The sequence below is a fragment of the Macrotis lagotis genome, chromosome 6 (genome assembly GCF_037893015.1).
Source record: "Macrotis lagotis isolate mMagLag1 chromosome 6, bilby.v1.9.chrom.fasta, whole genome shotgun sequence".
Lineage (NCBI taxonomy): Eukaryota > Metazoa > Chordata > Mammalia > Peramelemorphia > Peramelidae > Macrotis > Macrotis lagotis.
Window position 1 is genome coordinate 60316146 of NC_133663.1, and position 13284 is coordinate 60329429.

General features: G+C 33.8%; 1 protein-coding gene across 1 annotated transcript in view; it reads right to left on the reverse strand.

The window, feature by feature from the left end:
* The window catches only part of NYAP2 (neuronal tyrosine-phosphorylated phosphoinositide-3-kinase adaptor 2), a 318657-nt gene that overhangs the window by 65211 nt on the left and 240162 nt on the right, over positions 1–13284 (reverse strand). Inside the window, exon 4 of the mRNA XM_074192541.1 lies at positions 4857–5066. Coding sequence (XP_074048642.1) covers positions 4857–5066 — 210 coding nt within the window. The remainder of the gene's footprint in view (positions 1–4856; positions 5067–13284) is intronic.

Here is a 13284-nt window from a genome sequence, read left to right on the forward strand (position 1 = left end):
ATTATAGATTTCAAAGAAAGGCAAAAGTGGTGGAAGGTATTATATTTTATAGTTTTTTTAGATAGGTAAGATAAATGGGAAAAAAGAAGAAAAAAAATGAAACATACCATTGTATCTGGAGATCAGGATTCAAGTCTAGATGCTAACATTTAGTGACATCATAACCATATCCATATTACTTAACACCTCTGAGATTCAGGTAACACTACTATAAAATGTGAATCATAATACTTAAAGCCTATTTCAATGTAACAAATAATTTTTTTAAATGTTAAATTTCTATATCAATGATTTATTACTACATTGTAACATTTCACATCAATATTTCTATATTGTATCAATACAGAATTATTACTACACTGTGACATTTCTAGAGAATTATTGATAATTTCTATAGAATTCTATTTCTATAGAATTGTGTCAGCTCTGATCTGACACAAAATAGCCTCTCAACATACAAATGTTGGTAAATTTATATTTAAGAAAAATTCTTTTTCTGATTTGCTTCTTAAAATACACATGTAAGTTAAGGGTAAATGTGTTCTCTATAATTTTCTTGCAACTTTTCAAGTTACTATGATGTTAAAGATTTCATGAACTAATTAATAATGACCTGCATGATTATAGGCAAAATCTTTAGGACATTTTGTGTCAAAAGTGAAGCTCTGAGTCTCCAAGAATTTTGCTCTTATAGGAAATTATTAATTTGCATTTTTCTAGAACAGGGGCAGGAAATGTCCACCAGTAGGTCATTTGGTCTGGCACTGCCATGATAAACACAGGAGGAACTCAAAATTCAAAAAATCTAGAAACTTTATAGGAATGAATTAATAAAATGTTTGACCAAATATAGCAGGCAAATGCTATAATGATCCAAATGACCCTTCGCAGAAAAAATGTTTCCCAACCCTGCTCTAGAAAGATGACTTCTCCAAAAAAAAATGCAGATGTTCAAAAATTTAAACCAATTCTTTGTTACTACAATACAATTCAATACAATGGAATTGATTTTTTTTCTTTTAAAGATAAAACATTTGAGCAAGATAATGGGATTATAAAGAAAAAGATTCCAAAGAGGTGCACCACTAAAAAATACTTTCATTACTTTCAAAAAGAATGAATTTTATCTTCTATTTGAAGATGCCATTGCAGGATTAGTTTTATAAGTAAGACAAAAAGAACTAGTGGAGAGATGGGAATATGGGGAATAAAACAGGTTGTTAAGACAGTATTTCAAAAAAGAAAATTAGAAGTTCTCATCTAAATTCTCACTTCTTCAACTAGAATATATTTCCCTCTGAATTCCCATGAGAACTTCCACAAACTAATAATCTTTGTTTTTTTGCTCTATCCACTGTGCCCCCTAGCTACCCCTCCATGAACTCTTAGAAACATTCATTTATTTATTTTAATTAATTCATTAATTAATTTTTTTCATCCATATGCACATGAACTTTTTAAGTTTCAAAATTTCCTTCCACCCTTCCTTCCCACCCACCTCCCCTCAGCAGCAGTCAGTTTAGCATTGTGCATACATATTTTTGATAGACATGCTTCCAGATTGCTCATTTTCCTTATGAGGAATTAGGATTAAGGGAAAGAGATACATAAGAGATAATCTTTATGAAATGGTTATCAGATTCTGAAGGGTTGGGGGTTTTGGTTGTTGTTTTGTTTTCTTTGTTTTGTTTTGTTTTGCTTTTCTTCCTCTGGATGGGGATAACATTGTTCACAGTCAGTGGAATATGTTGACCTAGCTCCCTGAACTGCTGAGAAGAGCCATGTTAGAAATTTTTAACCTATTTATGGGCACATTTCTAACTATGTTAAAAAATATAAAATACTTGTAAGTATAAACTATTATCCTGCTAACAAATTTGGGCTTTTGTGTATAAAATGGGACAATTGATAATTGTAGAATTTTTGTTAGAGCAACATAAATTTAAAACTAGAAAGAATTTAGAGGACAAAGGAGGCAGTGTGGAGCAATGGAATGAGTGTTAAACTGGTACTCATATCCTTGGAATTCCAGCTCATTGTTTTCTACATCTTGGAAAGTGGATCTTGAAAAATCGCTTACCTTATATGTGCCCCTCTTTATATGAGTTAGATTAAAATGTCTCTGTGCTCACTGCTTGCTTTAGAGCTATGATCTTGTGTAACCAAAATTGAGAAACTAAGTAACTAGTTTAAGCTGATAACAGCTACAGATTGCAGAAACTGGAATTTGAACAGAGATTTCTTGGCTCCAAATTCAATTTTCTTTGCATATAAATCAGTTTATCTTCTGTCTGTAGCACTAGTATAATTCCTTAAATAGATTCATATATGTTTTTAAAATATATGAAGAATAGTGTCAAAGTCTATTTCATCCGCATAGGATAACGGGATTTATACATGAAAGAAATAGAGATCACCTAATCCATTTTTAGGAGATGAGGAAATTAAGGCTCCAAATGACTTTCCAAAGGGATCAAGTTGATTCCTCAATCCAAGTATTCTTATTTAAAATTCACTGGTTTTTTTTACTAGAACATAATGGCATGTTTTTATCATCTATGATCATCTTACTGCCTAGCGCAATGCCTTTCTTGAATATGAGAGACACTTGAAAAATTTTAACTAATTCATAAAAATAATAAAACATTAAAGAAATCTTCCCCTTAATCCTTAATAATAATTGCCTTATCCTAGCCCATTTACTCTAAAGTCTTTAGGACTGACTTATTTATTTCTACCAAACTCATAAAGTTTGAATTCAAGAGGTCATTTGAGTCACTGTCAGATTGGTTATTGTTGCTCAGTCTTTCAGTTGTCTTCACCTCTTCAAGACCCCATAGACCATAACATGCCTATTCTGTTCATATGGTTTCTCAGCAAAGATATTGCAGAGTTTTCTTCAGTGGATTAAGGAAAACATTAAATGATCATTCTGGGTCACACTCCTAATAGGTATCTGAGGCTTGATTTGAATTTAGGTCTTCCTGTCTCCAAAGCTCAGTTGCTCTGCTGTAGATGGTGACTGTTCCCAACCATTGTTCTAGAATAGTAGACATTCTGACTTTTCAAAGATTGTGTCAGTGAAGTACAAGTACTCCTAAATCTTAACAAACTCCAAAGCTTCAAGGAAAAGTTACATGGATATTTATTAAAGGATTATATTCATTAAATCAGAAGTTCACCAAAATGGATGGGTTATGATATTTGGGGACATGGAAATGGCACATAAATTCATGTATCCATTGAGGGGATATTTTCCACGATATCAAAAGGAACAATAATCATCGGTAAATTCATCTATCACTTAAAACACTGAAGAAGGTATCACCTCAAATTGCATTGTCAGCCTAAGAAAATGCTTGCCTGGGTACCTCCCCAAGCATCCTTTCAATAGGAATGAAGAGTCACTCAGCTCAAGCCTCTAGCACAGTCAAGGGGAATCACAGAATGAACTCATATTAATTCCTTCTGAAAATGAGTCTTTCACTTGAAAAGCACATTAAGAGACTGATCATTTCTTCAGAGTTTTGTCAGCCTCAAGGAGAAGCAACCTAAAAGCAGCAGGGAATGTTCTTGCTTAACTGTTGTTTATTTTCATTGCTAACTCTACATGGGTCCAGTATGCTATTTTCATCACTTCAAAGGAAACGTATGATGTCTTTTATATTCATTTTGAATTCTATTTATCAATTAAATATTTTAATATGACAAAGCATCAACTTAAAAGCATTGGGAGTTTAAATTGGAGAATGTATAATCTAATTGGGAGTTATTTAAGAGCTTTATCTTAGTTGCCAGGAAATGTGGAGCCAAATTCAGTAAGTAATTTTACTATTCAATTCATCTCTGGGGCATCTCTAGTTTTTATTTGTCTCTACTCTGTTTCTATCCCTAACAGTACTATTTTGTTATATTTTATGCCCTATATTATTTCACAGGCATTTGGAAGTGGGCAACTATAGTTAAGCAAGTTTATGTGTGTATGTGTGTGTGTGTGTGTGTGTGTGTGTGTGTGTGTGTGTGTGCTTCTATATTACTATGTCTTATTTCTATTCTATGTCTATTCTAGGCCTTACTGTGGTATAAAAGAGAATCTAAGTTTTCAAAGGCTTTGCCAGGAAATTTGGACAGAGTTCAGGTATGGAATAGAAGCAATGGAGGACAATGGGAAAAACAAAGAATTAGAGTCAGAGGACTCATGATCAAATTCTATAATTAGATTTTGAATCTAAATTTCAGCTCCCAATACTTTTACAAAGATGATTTGTAACATTAAAATATTTAATTGATAATTAAAATTGAACACTGCCAATCACCTATATAACCTTTACCCATTCCATAGTGAACCCATTCAATGCAACCTAGGGTCCTTCTCTAGGTCTTTCAAAATAATAATAATGGAACTTATTAAATAGGTCAGTACAGTGAATTCATTTTGCTCTAAAGATGTAAATATATAATATGAAGTGTATCTAGTCTTTGAGTAAGGAAAATCTGGATTAAGGACCAATCTCTGATACATACTATCTTTATGACCATGGGTAAATAATCGAACCTCTCTCAGGAACTCATACAGCAGATGGTTGTGAGATTTGTATTAAAAGAAGGAAACTAAATTATTCAATAATGAGTTCAAATCAAAGACCTCTTCATTTGCCACTCTACCTTCTGCCTCTCCATCCCCCCCATAGTAGGTATGATGAATAATTGTGAATGCATAAATCTATTCTTTTTTTAAATAAACCAAAGAACTTTGTGGTAGATTTTTGAACTTACCATTTTGTGAAATCAACTCATGAGGATCCAATGATCAATGTCCAAAAGTTAAATTAGTGCAGTTAATTATGAAATTTTACCTGAGCTGCTGCTTCCTGCTAGCAAAGTTGGACTAACAGAGGATCTTCCCAGTCTGCTGGATGTTACTGGTGGTCCTGGTGTTCCATCCCATTCCTGAGCTTTTATTGGCTCTCTAGACGAAGATGTCCTGTGATGGCCTCGCTCTTTGTTTTCCAGCTTTGGTAGTGGTTCTGTACTGTGACTTCTTATCTTCAACTCATCTGTTGGTTCTAGAAGATAAAAAGAATTCATTGGTAAAGGGATATTTTCACAAAAAAATAAGCATGATCAAAATATACTTTAAAAAGGAATTTTACCTTAGAATAGGATTTTCTAAAGATGGAAATAGTTTTAGTATCATGTTTAGCATGAAGGTGAAGAAGGTGAAGACACTATTTTGACAGGGAGGGGCATAACACAGTTGAATCTCAGGATACCTGACATTACTGTTTTGGTGATTACAAACACAATCTTGCCTTTAAAATAAAAGAATCAGTTGTTTCCATAATGTGAAAATTTTTTCTAATTCCTCACCAGCAGCCTTACCTCATGTCCTCCACGCTACACCTGCATGCTTCTGCCCTGAAACTTGCTATTCTGATTGATGTTTCTGACCCAATAACTATTTCATGAGGGGTCCTCAAATATGATGTGAATTTGTTAACAAATCTTTGCCTCTTTCATGATAATAAACAAAGCAAAATATTAATAGCACGAGAAAGGGATATCACAGAGAATTTCTTGGCCATTTTTTGAGTTTCAAAGGAAAAGTGTGTTTTCTGAATGTCCCTCTCTCAAAGCCTAACAAGCCATCTGTGGTCCTCTATCTCATCTACCAGATTCTCAATAAATCTATGGGACATTGATTATTTCCACCTCTATCATTGTGGCAGCTCTTTAAATTTTAGTAATTTTTATCAATATACTTTATTAGATATAATAATTAAATATAGAAATAAATCAAATTTCTCCCTCACTCCTAAGACCCCAGATCAGAATAGACATATGGCCAAGAAATTTAAAAAAAAGAAAGAAAGGAAAAAGAAGAATTTTGAAGAAACAGTTGATCCATAGTTATTACTGGAATTTCAGACAGTCCTTAAATATGAGACTCAAAAGATAATTTTCAGGTTAAACCTCTGTAAGTTATTTTCATTGTTTAATTTAATTGCTTTCCTATGCATGCCGTGCTCTTGTCAGTTGGGTCTAAAGTCTAGCAAAATAAGGCCTAAATATAGAATAGAAAAAAATAGCTTTTTTCCTTTTTTTAAAAAATTCTTATGTCCCCAAGATTATTATGCTGTGAAGTATCCAGAGATAAGTATTCATAGAGAAAGCTAAATAAATTATTCAAAATATTTTACAATGAAAATTTAGTTTTCTGTTCCATTATTATTATTACCATTGTCATTATTTTATTTTTTAAATGTTTATTTTTTCCAACAATATGTATTGGTAGTTTTCAGGATTCATTTTTTTTATATTTCCTTCCCTCCCTACCCTTCCTCCCCCTTCCCCCTGATAGAAAGCAATGTAATATAGGCTTTATATCTAAAATCATGCTAAACAGCTCCATATTATTCATGTTGTGAAAGAAGAAGTGCATCTAAATGGAAGATAAAAAATAGAAAAAACAACATATTCATAAGACAACATTTTTTTTAAATTGGGGGTAGTAAACTTTGATCTGAATTTTAACTTTACATCCTTTCTCTGGATATGCAGAGTATTCTTTTAGTGTTGTCTTTGAGTATTGTACTACGGAATTGATCAAATCCATCATAGTTATTCATCACCCCATGTTGCTTTAGTATGTATAATGTTCTGATTCTGGTCACTTCCTTCAGCATCAGTTCATGCTATTCTGAAGCCCCATCCCTCATGATTTCTTACAGAACAAAAGTACTCTGTTACATATACCAAAATTTGTTCAGCCATTCCTCAATTGATGGGCAGCCCCTCAGTTTCACAGCTGCCATGAATATTTTTATACATAGATGGGTTTTTATTATCTCTTTGGGGTAGACCCAGTAGTGATATTGATGGATCAAAGGGTATGCATAGTTTTATTGCCCTTTGGGAATTAGTCCAAATTGCTCTCAAGAAAAGTAGAATCAGTTCATATCTTCACCAACAATGCATTAGTGTTCCGGTTGTTTTCATCACTATTTTCTAAATGAAGAACAATTATTTAAAATCTATGAGAATATAACTGGTAACATTTATGTTCCACAGAATGTCTTTCTAAGAAAATCTTTCTACTCAAAATGAACATTAAAATATTCAAAATACTTCTTAATAGATAGAAATGAAAATCATGTGGACTAAGGAAAAATACATTTGATGTAGGACATTGCAATTTAAAAGATGTCTTTTCAGAAGAATGTGAGGGATGGCTGAAATCTATATTGGGACAATTTTTTCAGACTTCTTGAGCAAGCCCCCCCAAACCTCCCCCCCCAACAAATAACACTATTATTAGTAACAAGAATATTCTTAAATAAGAAGGATTGTGGAAAAGTTCTTTGAAAACTGAAAATTTAAAAATCATGCAGCTTATTTTTTCCCTTAAATGATAGAATAGATGTATCATCTATATCTATCACCTAATGGTGTTATCTAATATCAATATAATCAAAAATAGATCCTTTCCCATTTAATGTCTCCTCGAAAATCACACCACAATTTATACTTATGTAAAATCAGGAACCCAGAGAGGGGAAATGGCTGCTTTGGAGAAAAAAAAATCATTCAGTATTTGTTAGCATAACCAAACAATCTTAAATAAACAGGAAGAGGTTTCATAAAATTCTGCTCCAGTTTCCAACATCCAAAAGGATTCATTTGTCACATCAGTCAATTACTTCTACAAACAGCTTGATGATTTGGGTAAGAGGCTTTTATGTTTGTGATTTGTAACAGCAGTAAACACTTGAAATTTCCTGGTCTCACACAGGGATCCCTTAGTTACAGGAGTAATTGTGCACAGCACAATAGGGATCAAAAAGACCACAGCTCCGGGGACTGACCAGCATCAAACTCATTGCTTCATGCAAATGATTCCTCTGAATTTTATTCTCTCTAACCCTATTGGTTTAATGAATAGCAACAAAGTTTCTCCATTTTATTCCAACCACTAAAAATGGAAATGAAAGGTGATTAAAATTGATTATTTGCATAGAAAAGACAGCATTTAATAAGGGAAAAAGAGACATTAGTATGAGACTATCCAAAAGAGACCATTTTTTGCTTCATTTCTTTCTTACTTGCCTTAATCATTGAATGGACCTTGCCTAAGTCAAACTGAGACCTGTATAAGACCTTAGCTTTAAAAATGCCTGGGTTGTCCTCTGTATCACATCCAGGGCCATCTCTAGTCATCCTGATCCATATCTGGCTACTGGACCTAAATGGATCTGGAAGAAGAAAATGAGGCAGCCCCCCCCCCCAACTAAAATACAATTCACTTGCTTGTCATGGCATCACCTCCCTGATATCCTGGTCTTCTTTGAGAGCAAGGGGTAAACAACAGAAACAACTATGGAATGTTGATGATGGAAGGGATCTTAGAGATCATTTAGTCCAACTCCATGTTACAGATGGGAAAACTGAGGTCAGAAAGGTAAATTGATGAGTCTTTAGTGTCAGAGTCAAAACTATGGTCCACTTTCTCTTGACTCCTGATATAAAAGAATTTTCACTAATCAATTGATGAGTTATCATTCACTGAAAAGTACAGACACTTAATTGTTAGCATTTACATAGTGCTTTAAAGTTTGCAAATAACAGGTCCATTATTCCATTTAATTCAATGAAAATTTAGAAATCTCTACTGGGGATACAAATAAGAAAAAAGAAAGACAGCCTTAAGAAGTTTATACTATAATAGGAGAAGAAAACAATCCAAAAGGATGCTGGAAGTTTAGAATGGGAAAATGGAGACTAAACTAAAGATTCCAGATCCAGAACTCTATAAAGGGGATATTTGGGAGGTATCTAGTACTCCACTTTCCAGTCCTCGAACCAGAGAAAACTGAAAAAGTTGGTAAAATGTCGAATAACTAAAGCTAAATTAAACAGAAGGAAGATGACATTTCAGGTGACCAGCTTGTCCTGGATGAGGCATCATGTTCCTTTAAGTTCAAACCAAACAGAGATTCAGTGATATCTCATTTGATCTTTACAACACTAGGAAATAAATATAGATACCCTCATTTGAGGAAGCTAAGGAAAATAAAGTTTAAATGCTTTGTCCACAGTCTACATACAGATTTGAACTTATGGTTTTCTGATTCCAGGTCTAACACTCTGTCCATGGAGTCACATACCTGCTTGCTAAATATGACTTACATAAAGGGGGAAAAACAAAATTATTCCCCCCTTTGTCTGTAAAAAATAACATTGTACATATACAGTATTAATTAATGCAATGAATAAAAACATATTGTCAGTAGAACATCCAGGTGATGGATCTGGAAGTAGTCAAAAGGAAAAAAAAGTCATAAATTGGTATGAAAGGGTCTGATTTTGAAACCTGGATCTGACTCTTCCTTTCTCCATGTCCTTGGATAACTTATTTAAGTGTACTGGGTCTCAGTTTCCATTTCATGATGAAAGTTGAACTATAAAACCTCTAAGTTCTTGATTCAAACTCTGCCTCTGACTTGTACTAACTGGTGGTCAAATAAAACAACATTTCTCTGTATCTTAGGTATCAGCAGTGATAGAAAGTATTGCAGAATTCCATATCAGAAATTTTCTACAATGATAAATTCACTTATTCCCTGTTTGTATAAATATGGGAATAGCCAGATTGGATCTGGCTATAAATATGTATATTTATATGAATATATGTATACAATAGAGGAAGGATCAAAAGTGACTGTGGGAACTCAGTCTCTTTTACCAATAAGTTCTTTGCAAACTAGTTTCTTCCTAGATTGAGATGTCACCTAATTCTAGCAATAGAAATGATTTTGATGCAAGAACAGAACATGTTACATCCAAGAATCTGAAATCCTGAAATTATCACACTAAGCATTGTACCTAAATATGCATATCACAATAATTAAAATAGTTTGAGAATCTAACAGCTTTTACTTATAGATCTAAGGTGTTACATAAATGAAAATCATGAAAATTCTCCAATCGAATTCTACTTACAAAACAGCCCAAACATAAAATCTTTTTTAATGCATAAAATTCATTTTATTTAATCTGAAATGGCATGAAAATGGGGTCATATCTTCTTTTTCTGCAGTCACCTTACCAATTTATAATTTTGGTGGTTTAGAATTTCCTAGCTTGGGAATAACATTCATTGACATAAACCTCATTCTGCCTCTGAAGCACTGGAGGAAAATCAGAGAAATTAAGTCACTTTTTCAGGGCCATATACTATTAGAAACAAAAATCTGAAAGACCTTCCTGATTCTAAGCCAGAATTCTATGTGTGTGTGTGCACACACACAAACACACACAAACACATACTTTTTGTATACATGTGGGTATGTATATTTATATGAATATATGCATATATATGTATATGTAGCCTTATAGTTTCATATCAAGATAATGGAGAAAAGGCATAAATTTAAGGTATCTCACAAATGAAAGAAGTATCAGCAATTTACAAATAATCTTATAGAGATATTAATGGGATAGGTAAATGACTTTCTTAGGGAGTCACACAAAATGTGTGCACATGTATGTTCATATTTCAATATGTATATTATATACAAATGATATATAATATGCATTGCATATATGCAAATGTATATAATATCATATATGTGTGCGATTCTGCATGCATATATGTACATGTGTGTGTGTTGGCATGCATGTGAACATGACTCTCTTGGTATTCATGAAAAATAGAGGAAATGCCTGTCAGAAATCACCTGAATGATTTCTTACATCTGGTCTGAATTTTTCTCAAAATCCTCATTTATCTTTTCAGAACTTTCACATAGGTTCAGGATCTTTGCAACTTGTATAAATAATTAGATGTGATGGAGGGGAAGACAAATTTCACAGATGTCAATCCAGATTTCTCTGATTTAATACATAACTTTCTTTTGAGGTCCTTCAGTTTCATTAGGAAACTAATAAAAGCTAAAAAATGAAAAGCAGATTGGATCTGGCTATAATCTCCAGGAGTGTATTATGTGGTCCAAATCATTATTATTGAATGATATTTATCAGGAACTCAAAAGCACAGCAGGAAACAGAGCAGGTACCAAGTCATTTCTCCCAGGTTTGCTATGAAGGTTCACTTTTAAATACTTAAAGATTAAGAGTTGCTAGAAGAAGAAAAAGAAAGCCAGTTTATAAAGAAAACGTCAGAATGCTTTGTTTCCTTCACTACTTCAATCAATGGATGTGTTTCTATTTCTTTCAAGCCCTAGAAAGAAGAGCAATGACTATGAATTTATCCCCTGGATCAAGGTCTACAATGCTTTGCCCCGATGGAGCAGTGGGAAAGATACCCTTAAACCAACTTTTCAAAGACAGCTTCAGTTTGAAGAGGGAGAAAGCTCCAATATTAAAATGTCAGCTTTCATGTGGAGAGACACCATAAGATCTCTCAAAGCCTGGGTATAGGGCAATGGAGTTTGGGGGTGGAAGGAAAGAGCCCCTGAGTTCGCAGGAGGTATGGCCAAAGAGCAGAGGAAGCCAATCATTTGAATTTCTTATTTTAATTCATTATTTCTATTATCTATGCAGCATGGCACAATGAGTAGAGATCGAATCTGAGAGTCAGTTAACACTTGGATTCAATTCCTGCCTGGGACACATGGTGGGGAAGTCCCAAGTACCTCTTCCGAACTCGCCATTTCTTTTTGATCCTTGTCTCATTGGTAAGGTACTTTCAGTTTGTGCTTCCCATTTTCTACCATCTTGAGACGAAACTGTAGGCTTAGCAGCTTTGGGGTGTTCCATCTTACTAGGAAACTGGGATCCCAGTCATTTTCTGCAAGATTACCAATAGAGAACTCCTTCCACCACTTATACCTCAAGCCCCTCTTTTTGTAGAATAGAGGTATATGTAATCTAATATCACTGCATTGACCTCTCTCCCTATTCATCCAACATAGACTCCTGAGGGGAGGGACTCCAATCAACTGATTTGTTTGGATGAGTGAGTTCTCTGGTTTCTCCTTAACCCCTTTGATGTCTGCTGAATTATAAAATCCTTTCCACTCCTATTTCTTATTCACCTTAGCTTTATTCTCCTAGAGTCCATATCATTTTCTCCTTTCCTATTCCATTAGGCTCCTTGGAAACCCTTATATAATTAATGAGTTTTCTTTCCTTTTTGATTTTGTTTTTGAGGGAAACCCATCAGAGTTTAAGGTGTCTCTCTGATATCTTGGTTCCATTCCCTTCCTTTCCTTTTTAAACTTCATCTTATATTCCTCCATTTACCCTAATCTCAAAACAAACTAATTCATTTTTTAAATTTTTATTTATTTAAGACAATGGAGTTAAGTGAATTGCCCAAGGTCACACAGTTAGACATTTATTAAATGTTTGAGGGTGGATTTGAACTCAGGTCCTCCTGACTCCAGGGCCAATACTCTATTCTGACTCAAACTACTTTTTTTTTAAGGTTTTTGCAAGGCAATGGCGTTAAGTGCCTTGCCCAAGGCCACATAGCTAGGTAATTATTAAGTATTTGAGGCCAGATTTGAATTCAGGTACTCCTGACTCAAAAGTCGGTGCTCTGTCCACTGTGCCACCTAGCCATCCCCCAAACTAATTCTTGTTAACAAAAGAAAAAAGAAATAAACCATAATAAATCATACATGACTATATATGCAACACTCTATTACCATAGAATTCTACTATCCTAGGGAAGAAATAAATGGGTCTTATCATGTCTCAGTAAGCAAGATTGCTCATTGCAATGTATTTGAATTATTATCATTAATCTTGATCCTGTGGTTACCTATTCAACTATGCACTATGCCTCCATTATCCTATTGCCAATCATTCCTTAATAAACCTCAGTCCTACTTTACTTCACCCTTTGCTTTCTCCATTCATATGTACATGCTCCTAAATATTGCTAGATAAAGTCAAATAACCATTCTGACAGGGTTGCCTACAAATTCTCATCTAAAGTCAACTAAGCCCTCACTACTGCACAATAAGCATTGTAGTCTGACATGAATGATTATTTATCACAGTCTTTAAAGACACTCTAAACTTTTATTCCTAAAACCCTATTGTAGCAGCCCTGATCCCTGCCTCTTAACAGTGCATCACCTACATAGATAAATAAAAACAAAACAAATATCTATTGAAAGCATGATCTTATTTGTGTGTATTGTATCTCAGTGTATGCAACATCAGATCCTTGAATAAGAAACTAATCTCTGTTTTCTCCTTCATTATCTGGCACAGTATCATGTAGACAGCAGACTTTTAACAATGATATTTGTT